Here is a 23,930-nt window from a genome sequence, read left to right on the forward strand (position 1 = left end):
TATTAACACTAATTGAAACTACATGTCCCAAGTGTCTCATAAAGCCTGTGCCCTGTTGTACATGTATTTCATAAACATGTATATCATCTGAAAACTCCTTGCAAATTTACACCGGACATACTGTATCACACTCAAATTTTAATTTTTAATTTGTTATATTCATAATTTTAAAAACATTTTGAAATAATGTATGAAAATGTTTACAGCAGTGGATTTGACTGAAGCATTACAGAATAGGTGAAGTTGACTTCTTAACAACAGACCTTGTCACAACCGTTATCAACTTTTGTAACCTTCCACAGCCTGCCTAGTGTTGCTTTTTTCCCCATTTTTTAAAAATTTTTCAATCTTTGCAAAATCGAGCTAAATAACTTTATGTGAGGTGAAAAAATGCTATGCACATGTAAACTGCACCTAGACAGCTGATGATACACATGTAAACAGCTTAATTGAAGATTCACTTTTACATAATTATAGGCCATGCCACTTAATTATTTCTCTCCACTTACTCATTTGGTTCAACAAAGTTGTCAGGGATTTACATGGCTGGTAAAATAAATAAAAAAATGGCACAAAATACAGCACCTACCCCTTTGATGGAGTATAACTGTAAATATCAATTTAGGACAGGAAATATAGAACATTACATTCTGAAGGCTGTAAATCAGTCTGAATATAACAGTACAATGTCGTCTTACATGTTATGTAGCAGACTTTCTCACCCAAATTTGTCTGCACTTGTTTCTTATATTCTTCAATATTTCTGGAAATGGACCCTAATTTTGGTTTCAACATACAAAATTTGAGTAAATTTTTAGTTTTTACTAAAAAAAATGTGGCTATTTTTGTCCCAATCTTCTGAAGGAAAGTGCATACTATAAATGGGACTATTTTGTGAATTTGTGATGAAAACTGGGAACTGGTGGTGAAAAGGTTAATACTGCCTGATATTGAATCACAGGTATAAATACATTTTTGTTTCCTGGTTTTAAATTAATATTACTAATTTGACATCTATACCTTTAATATACTTGTCAACTGCACCAGGGAATAAAAACTTAGGCATTTCTTAGATATGACTAAAACACAGCTGTCAAAGGTCCCTGATGCTGGCATCTGATGTCACAAAGAGCCTGTCTAGATTAGGTTTTTTCCCTATGTGTGGTTAATTAAATTTTGAAACTTTAAACTCCAGCTACTGACATCTGGTCAGGTTATGTCTTACTGTCTTTCAGCTGGAGCTCTTGTAGCGTGTCTAAATAAACAGTCCATTATTTATAATTGAACATTGTCTGGAACACTTGATGAATTGCGAATCAAGTTTCACTTCCCTCCCCCTCCACTCACAAATTACACCCCACTGGTCTCTTTACATCCCTCTGTTTTTAAAGTCCCCATCCAAGCATGCATAATCTCGTGTTACGTTTAATTTGAGTTTCACTCAATATTGGTTAAGATTGGGCCAATAATGTAAAAGTATGGACTAAAACTACCCTAATTATGTCTGACAAAGATTCCATTAAAATGACTCATCTGAATTTAAATGTAAATCAATACATTTTTGCTGTGAAGGATCAAACAGCAAAATATAGCGTTTTTCTTCGTATTTTTTTACAAATCAGGGAATGTGCAGTGAAAAATATTGAAATTAATACTGGGTTAAAGTAATTTAAATTTTATGATAATTTCAGCACCTGACAGTAGATTCAAATAGACAGAGAGGAGTTTTCATTTTCTCATGCATAGAATTCTAACTGATATCATGATGACTTTTATTGACTTTTATTTATTGAATAATTTGCCTATTCATTAATATGTTCTTTAAATATGTTTCCCAGTAGCATAAAATTGATGTTTTTGAATTCATACCTTAATTCAATCTGCTTATTTGCATACTTTAATCTGCACATAATAATTACCTCAGTTGCATACTTTACTTCAATCTGTGCATAGTAATTAGCTTATTTACATACTTTAATCTGCACATAATAATTACCTCAGTTGCATACTTTACATCAATCTGTGCATAGTAATTAGCTTATTTGCATACTTTAATCTGCACATAATAATTACCTCAGTTGCATACTTTACTTCAATCTGTGCATAGTAATTAGCTTATTTGCATACATGCATAGTAATTACCTTATTTGCAAACTTCAATTTGTGCATAGTAATTAATTTATTTGCAAACTTTTGCAACATACAGTTTAAATACAATAAAACATGTATCAGGTGCAAGTGCCTTGATCTTTGACAGGGTTACTAAATGTACAACACAGTTGTATCTCATGGTCATATGTCTGTAGAAAAACGCCTATTGAATGTATATGTGTGTTCTTAAGTGGGTTATACTGCCTTACATCTGGTGTGAATCGTGTGCATTCAACCACACTTTAAGATCTCATTTTGCAATTGTTTACATTGGTTAAATGTTGTACACACCATCCCAAATAATGGATTGAGTAATTAAATAATACTTTGTCTAATGAAATTAACCTAATTAAATAGTTAGATCACATTAATTGGCACAACAAACCTTTTATGGACAATAACAAAATTACCACATTCAGATACTATCATTTCCAAATAAAACTAGTTATACCTGCTTAATTGTTTTCATCTTACTGTTTTAAATTACCTCTATTGATTTTTTTAAAGTTTACAATCATGTTATTACTGACTGAAACATACTCTAATAGCTTAACCACTTAAATCTTTAATTTTAATAATAAAGCAGGGAGTCGTTACTTGCGTATACGTCAGATGGCCATAGCATGCCGTTATTTACAAACAAGCGTCTACCCATGAGCCTTTGCCTTTTTTGCATGCAGTGTTATCGCAGCTTGGGACTCAATTGCCGCACACTCGCAGGTGACAACCCCTCGCTTTAATAACAATTCAGGCTCAACCGGAAAATAATGTGTTAGTCAAATAGGCAATTTTATGTTTGCTGTGAGATTTCGTTCATAGCAAGATAGGTGTGGACTGAATGGGAAGTATGGTGTTGAGATATACTTTATTAAAATTGATCATTATCGATGTGTATAGCACATCATTAAGCATGGAAATACTCCAATTATATTTTCTCCTTAATCAAATCCAACACGCTACAACGCACTATGACCTTTGTTCGTCCTGTTTTTGACTCCCGTGTGCGAAGCACAAAAGGGAGTCTTTGCAGTTACCCTGTCTGTATGTCTGTATGTCTGTATGTCTGTATGTCCGTATGTCTGTATGTATGTATGTATGTATGTATGTATGTATGTATGTATGTATGTCACTTTTTTTGTTCCACCGTTATCTCAAGAACCACTAATCAAATTTTGGTAAAACTTGGTACATAGATGCTCTGGGATAATGCGCAGAGTTGATTAGGTTTTGGTAAAAATCTATGAATATTAAATACCTAATTTGCATGATAATTAACTGATTTTAAGCTGTTCCATGACTGTTCCACTGATATTTGAAGAACCACTCATTGGATTTTGATGAAACTTGGCACATGGATGCTCTGATCTAATGCGCAGATTTCATTAGTTTTGGGTAAAAATCTGTTTATATTAATTACCTAATTTGCATAATGATTAATCAATTTTCGGCTTTTCCACTGATATCTCAAGTACTAATCATAACATTTCAATAAAACTTGGTACATAGATGTCATATGAGACTGCACAGATAGTTTTTAGGGTAATATCAGTACATATTAATTACCTAATTTGCATAATTAATTAATTTTCAGCTATTGATATTTCAAGTAGTAATGAACACATTTCAATGAAACATGGTACATAGTTACTTGAGGACTGTGCAGAGACCTAATTAGTTTTTGGAAAAATATTTGTGCATATTAATCACCTTATTAGCATAATTAGTTAATTTTCAGCCCTTCACCTGGTATCTCAAGTACTAATCATCACATTTCAATGAGACTTGCGACATAGATCTTCTAGGACTATGCAGAGACTTGATTAATTTTAGGATAAATTATTGTGCATATTAACTACTAATTTGCTTAATTAGTTAATTTGTCCTAAGAACCACTCATTGAATTTTAATGAAACTTTTAAAGAGTGCTCATCACATTTCAATGAACCTACATGTGTAGGACTATACACCATATTAGTTTTGGTAAATATTTATGCTTCTTAATCACCTAATTAACATAATTAATTAATACTGAGTATTGATCATCACATTTGAATAAAACTTGGTACATAAATGCTCTAGGACAATAGACAGCCTGATTAATTTTAGGTTAAAATCTGTTCATATTAATTCTCTTAATTGGCACAATAATTAATAATTTTTTGGTTCTAATCACATTTCAATGAAACTTGGTACATAGATATTACATTACGCAGATCTTATTACTTTTACATTGCGCAGACCTTATTAGTTTTACACTTAAATGTGTTCATATTAGTTACCTTATTTGCATAATTAGTTTTCTGCATTTCCATCAATATCTCAAGTTCAAGTAATTTTGAATTAATTTTTAATGTGTCTCCAATACTCTCAGCACACGGGAGTTCTTTCTAAGCTTTCTTTGATTATGTTTGATTTCACACATAACGCGCAATCTCACAGTGAAAATGGTCTGATAATAGATAGATTACTCCAGTATGTATATTGGCAGACCAGGAACTGCACAAAAACGTTGCACAACTTTATAATAAACGAAATGTAGTTTGGGTAAATAAAATGATTGAATGCATATGAGCAAACAAGTACACAGACAGAATAGTATTTTACAAAAGGCAAGACTACTTAACCAACCAGACATAGTCGGTTTGATTGATTGTATGTATACATGGTCTGTATAGGTAATGAAATGGATAACCTAGTTTTAAGGTTACAGTACTACAATGCTATGATTAAAACCTTGTTGAGAAATTGTCACTTGTCTAGATGATAGATCTCTGTCTACATGTGTCTGTTCAAGGTTCATCATCAGATATACTTTGTAATCCGATAGTTATTGAATATCCTCTTTTTTTTTTATTTCAGCTGCTTATATGGTTGATTCAAATAGACTATTATCATTATTTTATGTAAAAAATGTTTATCATTTGCTCAATATTCATGAATTTAAAAATTTCTTATGTAGATTATTAGTCTCCGTTCGGACGAAGTCCGAAAACAGGGACTTATAATTCGGTCTCCGTCCGTCCGTGTGTCTGTGTGTCCGTGCGTCCGTCCGGAGTCATATTTCAGAATCCTGTGGACCGATTCCGTTCATTCTTTGCATGTGCCTAGTACCTTATATGGGACATATGCACATGCAGTGGTTTAGCGATTCGATTCAAAATGGCCGACTGGCAGCCATCTTGTTTTTTGAAAATGTTGTATTTTGGACATGCTTGGTCAGTTGTCATTCAAACTTGGTACATAGATTATACATGTTAGGATACATGTCCATGACGATTTATTTCGCAATTGGATCAAAGATGGTCGACTGGCAGGCATCTTGTTTTTGTTTTTTTATGTGGTATCTTGGATGTGCTCTGTCAGTTTTCATTCAAATTTGGCACATACATGTACTTTATACATGTTAGGATGCATGTCCATGACAATTTGTTTCAAAATCTGGTCAAGGATGGCTGATTGACAGCCATATGACTTTTTGGCCTTACTACTATATTTCCACAATTTATGTACCATTTTCATTCGTATTTGTCACATACATCATACATATAAGTGTGTTTCATAATCAGATCAAAGATGGCTGAATAACCGCTGTTTTTATTTTTGGCCATATTACTATGACACGAAACACGTGTTTTGATGTAAATAAACAATCTGTTGTATACGCCACTTGGAACTCAAGTTTCAAGGACACGCTCGCGACAACCCCTTCGCTTTAATATAACGAGCACAAAGAGAACTTAACAGGGACTGTGTCATTTTCAATGACTTGTGTTGATAACATTTTCTATATCATGTATTTGTACATTGATCAGTTAGCAACAAAACTTGCGCGATATTTGTTCACTTGTCCCACAGTTATAGTTGTTTAATTATCAAAATATGAAATAATAGAATTCTTGGGTGTTAATTTTGTAATGTTATTTATGATTTTTAAAATGTTATCATCACTAATCTTTATTGTACATTAATATGAAATATTTATAACTAGATCAATGCACAATATTTTGGATAATCTCATTGTTATTATCATTAAAAAATCATATATTTTTCATATAGGTTTGAAAATAATCTTAGTATTTCCATATATTTTGTTTTCAGTTAATATTTTTTTCATATTAACTTATAATATTAAAATGACATTAATTAATAACAAATCTTAATTATTGATTTGAAGAAGGCAAAATACATGATATGATTGTAACAACTGTTGACAATTAAATAATCCACTAGTTTTGAAAAGCTCATCTAGACTTGCAATTTGAGGGTTTATCATTATACACAATAAACTCTTCTTGGTGCAAAATTCTAAATATGAAATTTGTTTCCATATCTCAGGTATAAATTCTTGTCTTACCTCATTCTATGCTCTTCTATGTAGGTATACTAATGGAAGGGTGCGTCTATGGAACATCAACGATATTGAAAGTGACCTCTTCGTAACATCACATGAAACTATAGGGCTGGAGCAGAGATGTCGACCAGCTGTCGATCACGTAGCCACAAACAGCAATATTGCTATGGCAACCTATGACAATGGTAAGTACAAGGCCTTTCTAGGTCGTATATGCTGAATACCTTGAATGAAATGCACGTTTACAGAGTCCAGGGATGAAATGAGTAAACAACTGTTGTCATGACAACATAATATTGATGTTGCTGCAAAGCTGAGTTTGAGGTTTTTTCATGATTAAGGTTTTCAGGGTGATTTAGCTGTCAATTTCATCATCAAAACTCTTTTTTTAAAGATGATGTCATCGTTGTAACAATTTCAATAGTTTTTGAAGCTTGTCTAGACTTGTCCGGTGATGAATAATTTGCAGGTGTCGTCTCTGAATAATAGCAGTGTTTTGGGGGGATTCCCTAGTCTAATTAAAATAGAGCGTTCCATTTAATCCAGGGAAGGAAGCGTGAGTATTTGGTATTAACCAATTAAATTGCCTTGATTTTTTTCCAAATCCTTTGAAACAGAAAAATGATCTTTTGTAAATCTCTAAACAGACTATGACAACCAATGATTTCTTTCCACAGTTTTAAAGTCACTATGACTCAGTGAGAACAGACTAATCATCAATAATGACACTGCTTAGCTACTCATTTTCACTTCACTGTACATCCACTGTAAAGTCAAAATGTGCTGAAATTTGTGATTGCTGTGGTAGTGCTGTGGTAGTGCTGTGGCGGTGATGGGTAGTGAATTTAATGCAGCATTTTCTTCTTCACCTTTTAGCACCATTTAAATAATATTTTGAAATCTACTAATATTTTGGGATTGCGAATGAATTAGCAAATGCAAAGATTGTTAATATATAGTAGTGTATGGGTACATTATTATGCCAACAAGTTGGATGGCATATTCATCATCAGTATGTATGTCTTTAAACATGGGATTAAAGTCAGTTCGTCTTTAATTCGATGTCCATTTCTAATCTTTGAGAAATCTTTCTGGATTAGTAGTTCATGACTTTTATTGGCAGATTTAAAAATTAAATTAAGTAAAATTATGAATATACATATTCCATAAGCATACAAATATTTCCTGATTCATTGTTGAATTACAAACCTAGAATTGAGTACTGGTTCACAAAATTAAGTTTGTGATAATAATAACAATCATAACTGATCTTGATATTAAAATATGGCACTTGTTTTTTTTTTAATTTTTGAATACATATAATAATAAGTCAAAGTGACATTTATGGTACTAAATAAATATACTTTGGGTCAAAAGATGGATGGATTATGGCACTTTTTTGTTCAAACAAATCCAGTTTTATCTGCTTGTTACGTTATGCATTACTATGTGTTCACCACAATTTGTAATTTTAGCACAGATTTACATGATGAAAAATATGAAAAAGTTGAAAAGTGAAAAACTGCTGCTTTTAAATATACCTTGCAGAACCTTAGTATGTGACCTTTGACTCTGTCTACATGTGCTTACATTGTAGGTTAGGTCAAGCAGTCAAGGTGAGGTGACAATATGTGTATAATGAGGCAAAGTACAGACAGTGTTTACTCAGTCAAGGTTGTTACCGTGTCCTTTATTATTATAGTATACATTACTTAAATTGTGAATTAATGAAGGCAGGTAAAGACACGGTTTAATTTATTATGATGTATTGGAAATTTTGTTATTTGTTAGTCTTTGTGTCGATCTTGTAGGTCATTTTGTTTTTGTGCTATTTTTATAATTAGTTTTAAATGCTATGTGTAGTCAGAATGTTCATTTCACGTTACCATAATTCTATGTGCTGTTACCGCAAAACACATTGAATAGCTGCATATACTGTAGTTTTGGTCAATTTGACTTCATGCATGAATTAACAGAATATTAATTTATATCAACATACCAGTTATTTCATTGTGAATACTTTCCATTAAATTAGCTACATTCTGAAATTATGAATAAAGTAAAATAACATGCTTCCCCTGGTAACAGTTTATTGCATGTATATAATTCACAACAAAATATTTTGATTTGATTGAGGTCATTGATCTATTTATCTAGGTTAGAGCACATAAATGCCACAGATTCAAAATGGCTACCAGGGGATGGAGGTTATTATGGAAAACAAGGTGATATGTGGCATAATTATTATGAAAAGTTATTGTCAAGACATGAAATTAATTATTTTATGCAATTTATGAGGTGCATGCTACTATAATTGTCTGTGGGTGTCTTGTTGGGGTCCCTTGAAACTGCAATACCTTTAATACAATGTAAAGAGCAGTGTTTAGCAGTTTCAGATCTCCCCAATATTTTTTTATATAATTTTTTTTCTTTGACTTTCTAAATACCAACAAAACTTGTCGTTAGAACAAATATCAAATATTACATATTTGTTTTAGTTTATATTTAATATTTTGAAGTCAGTATTATCTAACCTGTATGAATATTTTTGGTAACAAATGCTATTTTCATCCCAATTACTTTAATATTTTATATGTTTTCATCTTAGGAGAACCTCCATTAAATTTTTAAATTTTATTCTGACAACTTCTATTCACTATTTTATTGGAATATTTTGGTAATTTTTAGTAAAGAAGTGCTATTTTAAACTTTTTCTTGATATTTATATTTGTTCATTCCATGGTGATAAATTCTATTCTCTGAGTGAGATTGATTATTTCATTCATTTCTTAATTTATTGAGTGTTGATATTTGGTTTTACTTTCACAGTATTCATTTCAAACAGCAGAACTATATAAGTTGACAAGTGGCTAGTTTAATAACAAATATTTTATCATTTTGAGTAAAAAATGCTATTTTCAACTTTTTCTTGAAATCTAGTAGGTTTGAAATTTGATATGGGTCAGGTTAGTCCATTTTGTGACAATATCATCAATTCTCTATATTTATGTAATTTTTGGGCAAAATTACTATTTTACAGTAAAATATAAACCCAATTTCTTTGTTACTTGATTTGTGTTCCTCAGTGGTATCTATATTAGGGTTGTATTTCATAACAGTAACTATAAACCTATCAAAGTTTTAGTGAATATTTTGTTATTTTTTCGAAAGGGGTATGAAACCTAGTATTCTTTGTTTGTTGATCTTTGACCCCAGGTAAGATCCACGTGAGTGTGTGTTGTGTCCAGTCAGAGATTAAAATAAACATATTGTGCAATGACTGGGTATTGTGTTCAGATATCAAACGTATCACAACAGGATTCCACTTTATTGAGCCAACAAATAGATAATGTATGATGTTTGTCAGAATCACATGAATATCATGTTTTACTTAATTACATGCAAAAATAACAAACAAAACTATCTTTTAAGTTCAGCTTTAATGCTCAGTTCAAGGTGGGTATAGTTTAATAGTTTCCAGTTGACTTGAACAGTGAAATTGCATTAATTTAATTAAAGAAAGGAAGGAAGGAAGTTACTTTATTTACAAAATCATAATTTCCCTGACCCCAACATTTATTGATTACATTAAATTAAAGATTATCTTAATTTGATTTAAGTTATAGAATAAAAAAAAGGTAACATGACTTGTTTCCATGGAAACAATGGTTTTAATTTTTTTCACCATTCAGGCATTCTGTGAAAAGCGGGACTTTTAAAAATGTTTTTGGAATTAAGGCAAGTTACCGGTAACCCTGTAAAGCACACAATTGAGTCTTTGCAGTTAGTGCAGTGTGTGTTTCACTTATATCTCAAGAACCATATGTTTGTTCTTGATGAAACTTGATGCATAGATGCTGTGGGCTAAAGTACAGATTTGACTAGGTTTTGGTTGAAATCCTTGCATAATAATTACCTAATTTGCATGATAATTAACTATTGTTTGGCTGCTTCATGACTGTTTTACTGATATCTAAAGATTCACTCATTGGATTTTGATGAAACGTTTATAGATGCTCTGGGACAATGTGTAGACTTGATTAGTTTTGGGTAAAAATCCATGCATATCAACTACCTGATTTGCATAATGATTAGTCAATTTCCAACTTGTCCACTGATATCTCAAATAATAATCATCACATTACAATGAACCTTAGTACATAGATGTCATAGGACATGCACAACCTGTAATTGTGGTTTAAATGTGTGCATATTAATTACCTAATTTGCATAATATTTCACTATTATGCTTTTCCATTGATCACATTTTATTAAAACTCGATGGTATTTTACATTGATAGTATGTTATATTGCACAGACCTTATTACCTGATTTGCATAAAAAATTAGTCAGGTTTCAGATTTTCCATCAATATATCATGTACTTATTTTAACTTGTGGTAGAGGTGCTCTGGAATAAATTAGATTGAAAACCTCAGATGTAAAATCAAGTGTATTTTAAATTTCAATAATGTGGATCACATTGTTCTAATGTTGTAAATGTACATCTTAAAAAGCAGACAATCATCTTGTTTGGAAGGCTAATTAATTCTCAATGTCTTCAATACTCTCAGCACACAGGAGTTCTTTCTAAGCTTTCTTTGATTACGATGAGAGTCATGGTGTAATTTAAGGAATCTAGTAAGTTCTTTGAAATGCTCTCAGACTGCAGCATCTGTGTCTCTCGTGATCAAAGGGAGTAGACCGACATGGCTATTATTGCAGATGAATTGTTAGACACTTCATGATAAGATCAAAGTATGTCTGAAGAACTTTGAATTCTTTTCCCAAAATATCATAAAGGCTTTTATTTCTGAGTTTCTGTATATGTAAAGCCAATTATCAATGGGTGTCACATATTTATACGTTGGGAACATACTAGTAATGGCTTCACATGCGACTTATCCTGTCCAATAATTATTCAACGTCAGTCTTATCTGTTAAGTTATTTATGTTGAGTGATTCTTACATAAAATGCTTTCAAATTCAGCAAAACACAATCTGATTTGTACTGTATTACAGTGCATAATAGTGAAATGACGAGGTAAGCTTATGCAAGAATAGTGACATACATAGAAGATCACATGTTTTACAAAATAGCATGCACGTTTCTTGATATACTAACTGCAAATGAGTCAGTCTATAAAGAAATTTGCCTCAGGTATTTTTGTTGAGTGTCCTTGTATTTACAATGTGTGCTTTTTGCCACCTTGTCTAGCCTCATAAATTATTATTTCCACAATTGAAATTGTCTTAGTAACCAATTTGCTGCCATGGTAATCTTGTCATATTTTAAAACGTGCATGAAAGTATGAATTGCATAATCACAAAGTATGCGACTTTGCATCGCGTGACTTCAATGTTCATCACATATTTCGATACTTGGTGATGTAAGTTACGTGCCCTTAAATCTAGAACATCATAATGGAATTCACACAATGACATCTACAGAATTGTTTCTATAGTGATGTAGTTCACAGTAGTTATGTATTTGCTGAAATCAACAGTTTTGAAAATGACAATCAGCTGATTAAATATTGGCAAAAAACTTATTTTTTTTTAATTGTTCAGACACAAGTCATTGACATTTGGGCCTGTATAAAACAATTTGTTAGTTTGACTGTCATCAAAAGTGGCACAGTAGAGCTGTTCATATTACTGATTAATGTCGTCCGTCTGTCTGATGTCTGTTCCTCAACAATTACATTTTTATCTTCTTCTTGAAAACCAGTAGCCTGAGTCTTTGATGTTTGGTATACAAGTACCGTGGGTGGTTCTCTCTCTGATTTGTTCATTTCATGTCAATCTCAATTTTTGTATTTGTGGTCCAAACTGATATTTTTGACTTTTTTTTTTGAAATCACTTCTCAGAATGTTTTCAAATTTGGTATACAAGTACCTTGAATGATTATCTCTCAGAATTATTCATTTTGTGTCCATTGTTGATGCTTATTCGGGGTGATTATTGTTTTAAACTAATATTTTTATCTGATTTTTTTCAACTTCTTATCTGGATTCGCTAGTCAGAATGGTTTCAAATTTGTTGTACAAGTACCTTGGATAGTGTTGACATTGCATTGATATTTGGTATGCAGGAACACTTGGTGGATTGCAATGAGATTTGTAACAAAATGATAATGATTTCAATTGCCATGGCAACAACTATATAAACTACCTTTGGGAGTGATATGGCATAAACATTGAGGTTAAAATAATATTTCATCAGAACATTATCAACTTTGTTTTTAGGGGAATCCACAAAGACAGTTGATCTATTTTGACTGTGAGGTCACTTACTACTGTAAAGTACTTTTATTTTCACTTGAAATTTATTTTTCGCTATTTTCACTAAAGAGATAAATAAATCAGTCCTAATAAAATCCAGTGAAAATATATAAACTCATCAAAAACCAGTGAAAATAAAATTCATATGAATCAGCCAACATTTTTTTTTTTATTTTATTTTAAAAAATGAATTCCAGCTGAACATAAGACATTTCCCAGTAATTTGAGAAAACCATAAATATATATTTATTTTTATTTATTTATTTATTTATTTATTTATTTATTTATTATGTTATTTATTAATCTTATTCATTCTATGTTCCTAAACAGCATTTGAGAAATGATGAAACTATTTTCGATAGTTTTCATTCAGGGATCTTTACCACATTGTTTTTGTACAAAAGTTTGTTTAATGACCACAATTCTTTTTATCTGGATTTCATGAGCAACAACACGAAATAAAGCCATATGGTAAGAGTCAAGAAAATCTGGTGATAAGTTTTAATGGTAGTCGTAACTACCTCAACAGCATCCATTGAGTTTATCGAATTCTACAAAGTACAGCTACAATGTACATGCAGTGAGAATTTACACTAACTTGGGGGGTTCACCAGCATTCTTAGACCAATGAAAAAAACTTGTGCTTGTAATGATTATTTTATTTGGCAATTCCACAAATATGTTTCTAAATCAAGGACATATATATGACAGCTGAGAACCTGTAATGACAATGACCCTGGGGGAATTAAAGATTTGTCTTTTAATTTGCTTTGTTATGTCTTTTCTTGATTTAAAGAAGGTAATAAATAAATGATTGTAACTGATAAAATTGAAACTCACTCAACCAAGCTAATATGAATAGACAGTTAAAGCAGAGACTTCTCAATGTCACCGTTATAGTTGAAACATAGAATTTTAAAAAGCTTCTTTACAAAATCATATTATTTAATTTGAGATGTGCCTTCAGATATTGGTTCAAGTGATGGAATTGATGAAAACGTAGATAGGAATATTTTCATATTTCAGAACAAAGTGTATTCTACTAGTTCAAACTTCCTGCTTTTTACAAGCATGAACCCATTGAAATGAAGAAAAAGATTCTTTTGCACCCCCTATCCCCAACTTGAATGCTCACCCCAAGACCCCCCCAATTCAATTGTACATGTCCTTTAAGATAAATACATGCATTCTTAGGAGGGGCATATACAATTAGAAACTTGAGGGTAGGGGTAGGGTTGAAGCTAGGAGTGGGGTGCTAAAGGAACATTTTCCAAAATGTGTAATATTCTACATCCATCTTCTTCTATTCCCCTTTATCCACTTTTCCATCCCTCTTCTCCATGCTTCTACCCTTCTATCCCCTTTTATCCAATTTCCCATCCCTCTTTCCATGCCTCTACCCTTCTATCCCCTTTATCCACTCTCCCATCCATCTTCTCTATGCCTCTACCTTTCTATCCCCTTTATCCACTCTCCCATCCCTCTTCTCTATGCCTCTACCCTTCTATCCCCTTTATCCACTTTTCCATCCCTCTTCTCTATGCCTCTACCCTTCTATCCCCTTTATCCACTCTCCCATCCGTCTTTCCATGCCTCTACCCTTCTATCCCCTTTTATTCACTCTTCCATCCCTCTTCTCTATGCCTCTACCCTTCTATCCCCTTTTATCCACTCTTCCATCCCTCTTCTCCATGCCTCTACCCTTCTATCCCCTTTATCCACTCTCCCATCCCTCTTTCCATGCTTCTACCTTTCTATCCCCTTTTATCCACTCTTCCATCCCTCTTCTCTATGCCTCTACTCTTCTATCCCCCTTTATCCACTTTTCCATCCCTCTTCTCTATGCTTCTACCCTTCTATCCCCTTTTATCCAATTTCCCATCCCTCTTTCCATGCTTCTACCTTTCTATCCCCTTTTATCCACTCTTCTCTATGCCTCTACCCTTCTATCCCCTTTATCCACTTTTCCATCCCTCTTCTCCATGCCTCTACCCTTCTATCCCCTTTTATCCAATTTCCCATCCCTCTTATCCATGCCTCTACCTTTCTATCCCCTTTTATCCACTCTTCTCTATGCCTCTACCCTTCTATCCCCCTTTATCCACTTTTCCATCCTTCTTCTCCATGCCTCTACCCTTCTATCCCCCTTTATCTACTTTTCCATCCTTCTTCTCCATGCCTCTACCCTTCTATCCCCTTTTATCCACTTTTCCATCCTTCTTCTCTATGCCTCTACCCTTCTATCCCCCTTTATCCACTTTTCCATCCTTCTTCTCCATGCCTCTAACTTTCTATCCCCTTTATCCACTCTTCCATCCCTCTTCTCTATGCCTCTACCCTTCTATCCCCTTTATCCACTTTTCCATCCCTCTTCTCCATGCCTCTACCCTTCTATCCCCTTTTATCCACTTTCCCATCCCTCTTCTCCATGCCTCTACCTTTCTATCCCCTTTTATTCACTCTCCCATGCCTCTACCCTCCTATCCCCCTTTTTCTTCTCTCCCATTCCTCTGCTCCTACTTCATCCACTTTCCCATCCCTCTCCTCCATGCCTCTACCCTCCTATCCCCCTTTATCTTTTCTCCCATTCCTCTGCTCCTACTTCATCCACTTTCCCATCCCTCTCCTCCATGCCTCTACCCTCCTATCCCCCTTTATCTTCTCTCCCATTCCTCTGCTCCTACTTCATCCACTTTCCCATCCCTCTCCTCCATGCCTCTACCCTCCCATCCCTCTCCTCCATGCCTCTACCCTCCCATCCCTCTCCTCCATGCCTCTACCCTCCCATCCCTCTCCTCCATGCCTCTACCCTCCCATCCCTCTCCTCCATGCCTCTACCCTCCCATCCCTCTCCTCCATGCCTCTACCCTCCCATCCCTCTCCTCCATGCCTCTACCCTCCCATCCCTCTCCTCCATGCCTCTACCCTCCCATCCCTCTCCTCCATGCCTCTACCCTCCCATCCCTCTCCTCCATGCCTCTACCCTCCCATCCCTCTCCTCCATGCCTCTACCCTTCTATCCCTCTTCTACAGTCCTGCCCTCCTGGGTCACCTTTCAACAGGTTTTATGTACATTGCATGTTGAGACTCCTGACCATTCTGTTCATGTCATGCAAATCACATGATCGTTGTGTTTATAAACATCTAGCATAAGTGACCTACTTTTTTACCCAGGGTGTTGTAGCCTGATACATATCAGCAATGTCATACAGGGTAGAGAAAGAAAAGCATGTAAAGGGGCGTGGCATTTATTTATTTGCTTATCATCAAATGCAGTAGTCACATTCATGTTTGTTAGTGTTTGCTTCTAAAATAAAATAAAATACATATAATAATTTTTATTAGTGACTAATTGTAATAATCTTCATCAGGTGTTTTATCTTTCTCCTGAAGGAAGTACTCCCCATCAAATTTGTACAGTCTAGTAGAAGTTTAACTTTGAATCAAAAAGTATGACAATTATTACCGTATCGGTATGTATATTTGGTATAAATATTTAAAGTTGTTGTATGGCTAGTTTTCAGCAAGAAACCAATTTGTCATGTCGATAAAATATCTTGAGTATAGAAATACGTCAATGCTAATTCTAATCTTGTTAACGCCTGAAATTCTGTTCTAATTTGGGAAATATGTTAAACAATTGGTTGGTCAGCCAGGATTACCCAGAATCCTTTGCTGTCATGAGTTGTGATTGTTTTCTATTGTCACCATGCCTGGGTCAGACCTTGGCCTATTTCAGCAGCTTGCCAATATTTGGATTGTTATTTTGCAATTTCACATCTGGCTTGTATGTCAGGTGATTTTCTATTCAAATAAGTTGATGCATTGTAATAATGAGGTGACATGTTTCTAAATAAATTCAGTTATTTTATATCAGTTCGCAATCCTCCAATCAATTAGAATTCTGTATTGGAATGAAATGAACACTGACACGAAATGAATTATTAAATAATAACAATAAAGATCTTATTAATTAAAGAAATTACCATTGAAGAACTTATCAATTAAAAAAATTATATTAACATTAAGGATGATAAAGATTATTAATCTCTGTGTGAATGCTGTCCAAAAACTGGGCCTTATGGATAGATAGTATGGTTATTATTGAAAATATGTCATATTAATATTTGATAATTATAAATATTTATGTATGTATTACTGTGGTTGTCATGAAGTCATAATTTTTTTTTTTTAAATTTGTATAAAGTATTTATAAAACATTTATTCTGCAAGAGCTTCACTCCTCATTCGATCCAAAATAATACACTTTCATTGGTTGTGGAAGCCATTTGGTGATAACAATTACCCATGAGTCTTTGCGGGTCCTACTTTTAATCATTGGCTGCTTTACTACTATGCATACATACATTTAACATGTTTTGATTGGTTAACTAGTTTTTGAAATTTACTGATACTATGATTGTTTATACTATGGACTGTACAAAAATTAAAATTATAAAATAAAAGTAATTATGAACATTTTCATACATTCAAAGCGGGGTAGTCGCCACCTGCGCATGGGTCAGATGGCCATAGCGTGTCATTGTTTACAAACAAGGGTCTGAGTCTTTGCGTTTTTTTTAGCGTGTGTTGCGTGTGCACAGGTGACGACCCTCCTGCTTCAGTATATCGTTGGCTGCAATCATGTCATTTTCATCCAGTACAATTGTAGGTAAACTGATACAGTGTAAGATTATAGATATGCTAATTGTTGGCACTGATAATTTGTCATATTTACTTTCTTTACTCTTTCCTGGGTGTGTCTTTATTCCGGTGAGAGCATCCTACAAACACCAAGATTCCTTACCCAAGTTATTATTAAAGTATTATTAAAGGTTGACAGGTGATATGGTTCACTGGACCTGGATAATGACGTTTTAAATATCTGTTTTGAAATGATAAGAAGTTGTTTAGCCATATAGTCTTTCAGTATGTCCCAGTGCATACTGTAAATTGAATTCTTGTCACAATTGTTGGTGTGAAGGTCACTGTGTTCCCAGCTACAAAATGTCATAGTTCTCTATACCACATGAAACTTTGTGAAACTTGTGTTGTGTGACATTAATACATTGCTTCTGAAACTGTTTTTGACTTCTATGTGCAAAGCATACAATGTGAGTCTGCGTTTAATGCATCTGTGTGTGTGTGTATGTGTGTGTGTGTGTGTGCGTGTGTGTACTTGGATTGCTATATGTTGCGAGGACAAAAATACAGATATATAGCAACTTCCGAGGACATACACACCTTCTGAGGACCTTTTTCATAGTCCTCGGAAAACATAATTTATATTAATAGTTAATTCAATTATTAATACGTTTTGCGTAGCTTAGGTTTAGTATCGGGGGAAGGTATGGTTCAGGTTATATTAATATTAATATAATTGTACCATACCTTACCCCAATACTAAACCTAAGCTTCGCAAACATTTCTATGTTCAGTCACGGGATATTCAACTCTTGTTTAATTAAACTTAATTAAAATGCAATTCTCCATTGTATTGCATTGTAATTGAGTTTAATTAAACTCCAATTAAAACGCAACCCTATATAGGAACGCGTTTTAATCGAGTTCATATCGCAACTATATTAAAAGTTAATTCAACTATATTAAAAGTTAATCCAATGAAGTCCTCGGAACATATAGCAATATAAGTATGTGTGTGTGTGTGTGTGTGAACCAATTATCAGATTTTAATGATACTTTGTACATAGATGCTGTAGGATAATGCTCAGACCTGATTAGTTTTTAGTTGAAATTCATGCATATTAGTTATGTAATTTACATATTAATTAGCCAATTTTTAGCACTTTCACTTGTTTCTCATGTACTATTCAACAGACTTCAATGAAACATCATACACAGATACTATAGGATAATGCTCAGACATAATTAGTTTTTGGTTGAAATTTTTGCATATTAATTAGCTAATTTTAAGCTTTTTCATTTTATTCTAATGTACATGGTACTATTCAACAAATCTCTATGAAACTTGATACATGGATGCTCTGAGATAATGCACAGTACTGATTAGTTTTGTTTGAAATCCTGTGCATATTAATTACCTAATTTGCATATTAAATAGCTAATTTTAAACATTTTTACCTTTTCTCAAATACCATTACACAGATTTCAAGAAAACTTGATACATGCTCAGTTTAGGATTACATTTAGTGCTTACTAATTACCTAATTTGCATAAGTTAAGCAATTTATAGGTACTCTACGGATATCTTGATTACCAGTGATCAAGTTTTAATAAATCTAGGTACATAGATGCTTTTAAATAATCCACAGATGTGATTACTTCAGGGTTGAAATCCATGTATATTAGTCAGCCTTCTGATCTTGTGTAGGGTGATGTCTATATTGGTGTGCAAGGAGTTGCAAATTTCAATGTGTGTATGTGTGCCAGGTGTTGTTGATTTCTATTGCAGGTTTGACCAACCGTGTTTACTAGTTACTGATATACCATGAAATATGAATAACTTGATTTGACGATTGACACATTAACATACTACAAAATGTGTTATAATAAACATCTTTGAGGTGCTTTCATATGCATGACAATGTGTGAACATGATAAGATACAGTTTGTTGTTCAGATCTTGGTGGCTGTATTGGATGTGTTAGTATTGGGCTAACATAATAAATCAAATGAATCAAGTTTAGGATTATCCAACATAGGAATGAATAAAAATTCTGGGATGAATTGACTTAGGACAAATGTGATTTGGGATGAATCGCCTGACCACAATGCACCATTTCCATTGATATTTAGCAAATGTGTCATAAATGGATACATGTTCAATTTGTGATTTGATAAAAGATGAGGTGTCTTGCTTATACAGATACATGTACATGATGATACGTTTTTGCTGGTAATACAACTACATTTGTATATCTATGATACCCATGACACAATCATCAAAATACACGCCTATGTTAATTTGTAGGAATATATTCCAAAGGTTGTATTAAATGTTAACAGTCGAAAAATCAAAATAATAAAAAATAAATATAAAAAAAATGTATATATAATTTTAAGTAACTTAAGTGAGTCTGGTTTGCAAATGAATTTATGATTGGCAAGATTTCCTCCTGAGATGCATAATAGCTTGTACTACTATGTGTTAGAGTAAACTTTGACACTTTTACATATTCTCAAACATACACTGTATATTACTTGGTACATTTAATACACTTACATGTTTGAGTTTTGATACAAAAATTGCATAATTATGAGAAATAGCAAAGTGAAATATAAAGTGTGTGACCATATATAAATCTGATTTTTGTTGATACTAGATACTTTTATTCATTCTGAATTACTGACCATACACTACAATTCATTCAGAAACAAATTACCTGACCACATGACCAGTGATTTGCATATCTATTTTGATTGCATATATATTATGCATGTAGATAATATAATACATGTCCATAACAATTCAATTTGTGATCAGCTCCAAGTCAACATACTTGCCGCTACCTTGCTTTTGGTCATATTACATTATCTTTGGCATAATAACATTTCCTCTAATTGCTACAGGGAATGTGTCATTAACTTGTTTATTTTTGTTTCTATTTAAAAATTGTTTCCCCTTCATTTTTTTCATTCATTTGCCAAAAAACTGAAAGCAAAGCTGGGATGTGCAAATTTGTAAATGACACTCATGATTTCTAGAAACATTTTTAATTTTTCGGGGCCCTAGTTGTAAATTTTTGTCAGTACAGACTGGTGATGCAATCCATTACCCAATTGTCACAGTAACTATGGATATCTAGAATAAAGAGAAAATTTAACGAAATACAAATTCTTGACAATTTTTTGGGTCATGGTCTCTGTTAAAATTGCATTCAGAGAAGATAGTTTTAGGTGTTTTGACACTGTTATGTATTACATGACATTTTGAATTGTGTGAATCTGTAAAGCTGTAGGAAATATATCTTATTTATTTAAATTAAACATTTTTTATCATGTTATGATTTTTATTTTTATGTGCCATTTCACAATTTCTAGATGTTATTTCTCTAGCCAATCTTATAGGCTTATCTTAGATGTTAAGTTGTTTGAAAAATATCTTATTTGCTCCTTGGGAAGCACACATGAAAAAATTATTAAAATATGACTTTTTTGCAAAAGATGTATGTAAGTGCATACTAGTGCTACTGATACAGTATATTGATTTTGAGTTCTATTTTCTTGTTTTCATTTCGGTTATTCCATGATTTCACATAAATTAGTTATTGTATTATTTAATCAGAGTCTAAGGTTAAGGCTAGATCAATCAGTTGAGGCAGTAATCAGCAAGATACAATGCCACATCATGTTCAAATGAGATGCAATCAGTGTTGCAAGATTGCATCTAATTAGCACTGTACTGACATAGGCTCCTTTTATAGCAAGGTGTTCATCTCCCATAAGGGTAACATGAGTACACGTTATCAAACAAAGATGGATATATCAGCTGTATATGACACCAATGTCTATATTCTTAAGTCATATATATCGATATGGTTTACAGATTCAATTCACAAAGGCCTAGTAACCGTACTGTACATGTAATTGCCATAAAAAAATAACTTGTAGAAAACTAAACATCATTAGAATTATTATTACATTGGCAAAGGATTTATGATCAATAAATTGTCAAACATTGTCTCTAGTACTTTATTTAATATTTCCGTGTATGAGTCATTGCTCAATAATGTATGGTAATAAAATGGATTTTTTATCCTACCTATTTTAGAGCTGTGTGAAAAGTTTACTTGGGATGCATCATTGTTTCTGTAGGGATGGCAGGGTATAAATGTTACAATTGTTTAATCTGTGTGATCATCTAATTTGTTTTCTTATATTCATCTATCAATCCCAATGAAAATAATGATTATTACCTAAACTATTGTTTCTTCAAATCATTTGACTATATTTTCAAGCCATTTTGAAAAAGTAAAATTTAGGTTCTGGTAACTATGGCAACCAGTAATTGATTCTATTTGTATTGTGACTTGATTATGTCAACAATTTAATGGGTTGATGAGTCATGCTATAAATATCTGCTTAAGTAGTGATGGGTGTATGCTGCTGAAGTAAATAAACATGTGTTAACCAAAGCTGAATGGTTGTGTGCTGAATTGAGTGAATGTGCCACACTGCTGAATTGAGTGAATGTGCCACACTGCTGAATTGAGTGAATGTGCCACACTGCTGAATTGAGTGAATGTGCCACACTGCTGAATTGAGTGAATGTGCCACACTGCTGAATTGAGTGAATGTGCCACACTGCTGAATTGAGTGAATGTGCCACACCGCTGAATTGAGTGAATGTGCCACACCGCTGAATTGAGTGAATGTGCCACACTGCTGAATTGAGTGAATATGCCACACTGCTGAATTGAGTGAATGTGCCACACTGCTGAATTGAGTGAATGTGCCACACTGCTGAATTGAGTGAATGTGCCACACTGCTGAATTGAGTGAATGTGCCACACTGCTGAATTGAGTGAATGTGCCACACTGCTGACTGAGTGAATGTGCCACACTGCTGAATTGAGTGAATGTGCCACACTGCTGAATTGAGTGAATGTGCCACACTGCTGAATTGAGTGAATGTGCCACACTGCTGAATTGAGTGAATGTGCCACACTGCTGACTGAGTGAATGTGCCACACTGCTGAATTGAGTGAATGTGCCACACTGCTGAATTGAGTGAATGTGCCACACTGCTGAATTGAGTGAATGTGCCACACTGCTGAATTGAGTGAATGTGCCACACTGCTGACTGAGTGAATGTGCCACACTGCTGAATTGAGTGAATGTGCCACACTGCTGAATTGAGTGAATGTGCCACACTGCTGACTGAGTATTATTCACTGGTAGTTCTAGGGAACCTTGGTTAATGTTTGCAGGTGTTTGTGTTCAACCGTTTTAGGTTGACATCAGGATAGCTTTTTAAATTTCTGCAATGTCATTACGATAGGATGGTTACAGCACGTATTATGATAGAAGAATGGTCACAGCACTGCCATTATGATAGAAGGATAGTCACAACACTGTCATTATGATAGAAGGATGGTCACAGCACTGTCACATGTAGTCCCTAATGTGGAATATGGTTTCTTTGAAAAAATGCACCATGTGTACCATCTGCAATTTGCACATAAAAAAACATCTTGCAATGCAACAACAACAGCATTGTAAAGAATTGTTATTTCAATTTTAATTTTTCCAAGTTAATTTAGATTTAAGTTGGCTCGTAAAAGTGTGTGTGATGTAAATCATTATCTGTTTTTTACCTGTATAGAAACCATCAGTTTTGTCTTCGTTGACTTAAACTTTTAGCTTTCCCCTTCACAGCAATATGTAGCATAGAAAAACATTTGATGAGTACCAGAATACCTGGTTCCGTCTGGGTCTGCGAAAGTTGCAATACGTACAGTTGAGGGCAGTATAAAATAAAACTCCCGAAACACAACACATATTGAAATTGGATACATACTGGAAATTGAGTCGATAGTCGAAGCCCAGATTTCTAGCAATGCATTGTGGTCAATTCTTTATCCAAAAATAGAACAGTTGGTGTTGTAGATTTGATGCTGGTCTTTACACACTATAATATTGTTACACAATTAAAGAAACATTGAACAGTGATGGTGTCATCAAATTCTTGTCTAATTAACCTAGTATGTGCTTCTCTTATATAAGAATTCCTTTGTATTGCATCATATCTTAAAATAGTGCATAGATTTGAAGTTCATTCCGATAATACCACCAACATTTTTTAAACTTATCAAATTATTAGAAATGTATATTTGCTGCAGGCACTGTAGCAGGCACTAAAACAGTAAAGGTCAAATGTTCTTTCCTTCAGGTTCATTATTGCAAACCTGACATAGCCATTGAAAAGTACATGTGGTGTAGTTTTCATGTATGAGACAGTGAGAATGAAGTTGTCCTTGAAATTACTCATCAAATTTGTGTGTTAACTTTGGTTTTTGCTTTGGGTGGTCTTGAACCATTGACCGCAGCACCTCGCCCCAGAAATCAAGTACTGGCGACACACTATCAACTTGAGCATCTTGACATCCCCATGAAGAATGTCAATTTTACCAAGTTTACCTTTGCCCTATAACTATGACGGT

At 33.5% G+C, this 23,930-nt stretch overlaps 1 protein-coding gene across 1 annotated transcript in view; it reads left to right on the top strand.

Annotated features, from left to right (window-relative positions):
• Positions 1 to 23,930, top strand: part of LOC100371688 (F-box/WD repeat-containing protein 8-like) — a 99,279-nt gene that overhangs the window by 16,909 nt on the left and 58,440 nt on the right. Inside the window, exon 5 of the mRNA XM_006822999.3 lies at positions 6,530 to 6,687. Within this exon, the coding sequence (XP_006823062.2) occupies positions 6,530 to 6,687 (158 nt within the window). The remainder of the gene's footprint in view (positions 1 to 6,529; positions 6,688 to 23,930) is intronic.

This window comes from Saccoglossus kowalevskii, chromosome 16 (assembly GCF_978046115.1).
Source record: "Saccoglossus kowalevskii chromosome 16, keSacKowa6.1, whole genome shotgun sequence".
NCBI classification, from domain to species: domain Eukaryota; kingdom Metazoa; phylum Hemichordata; class Enteropneusta; family Harrimaniidae; genus Saccoglossus; species Saccoglossus kowalevskii.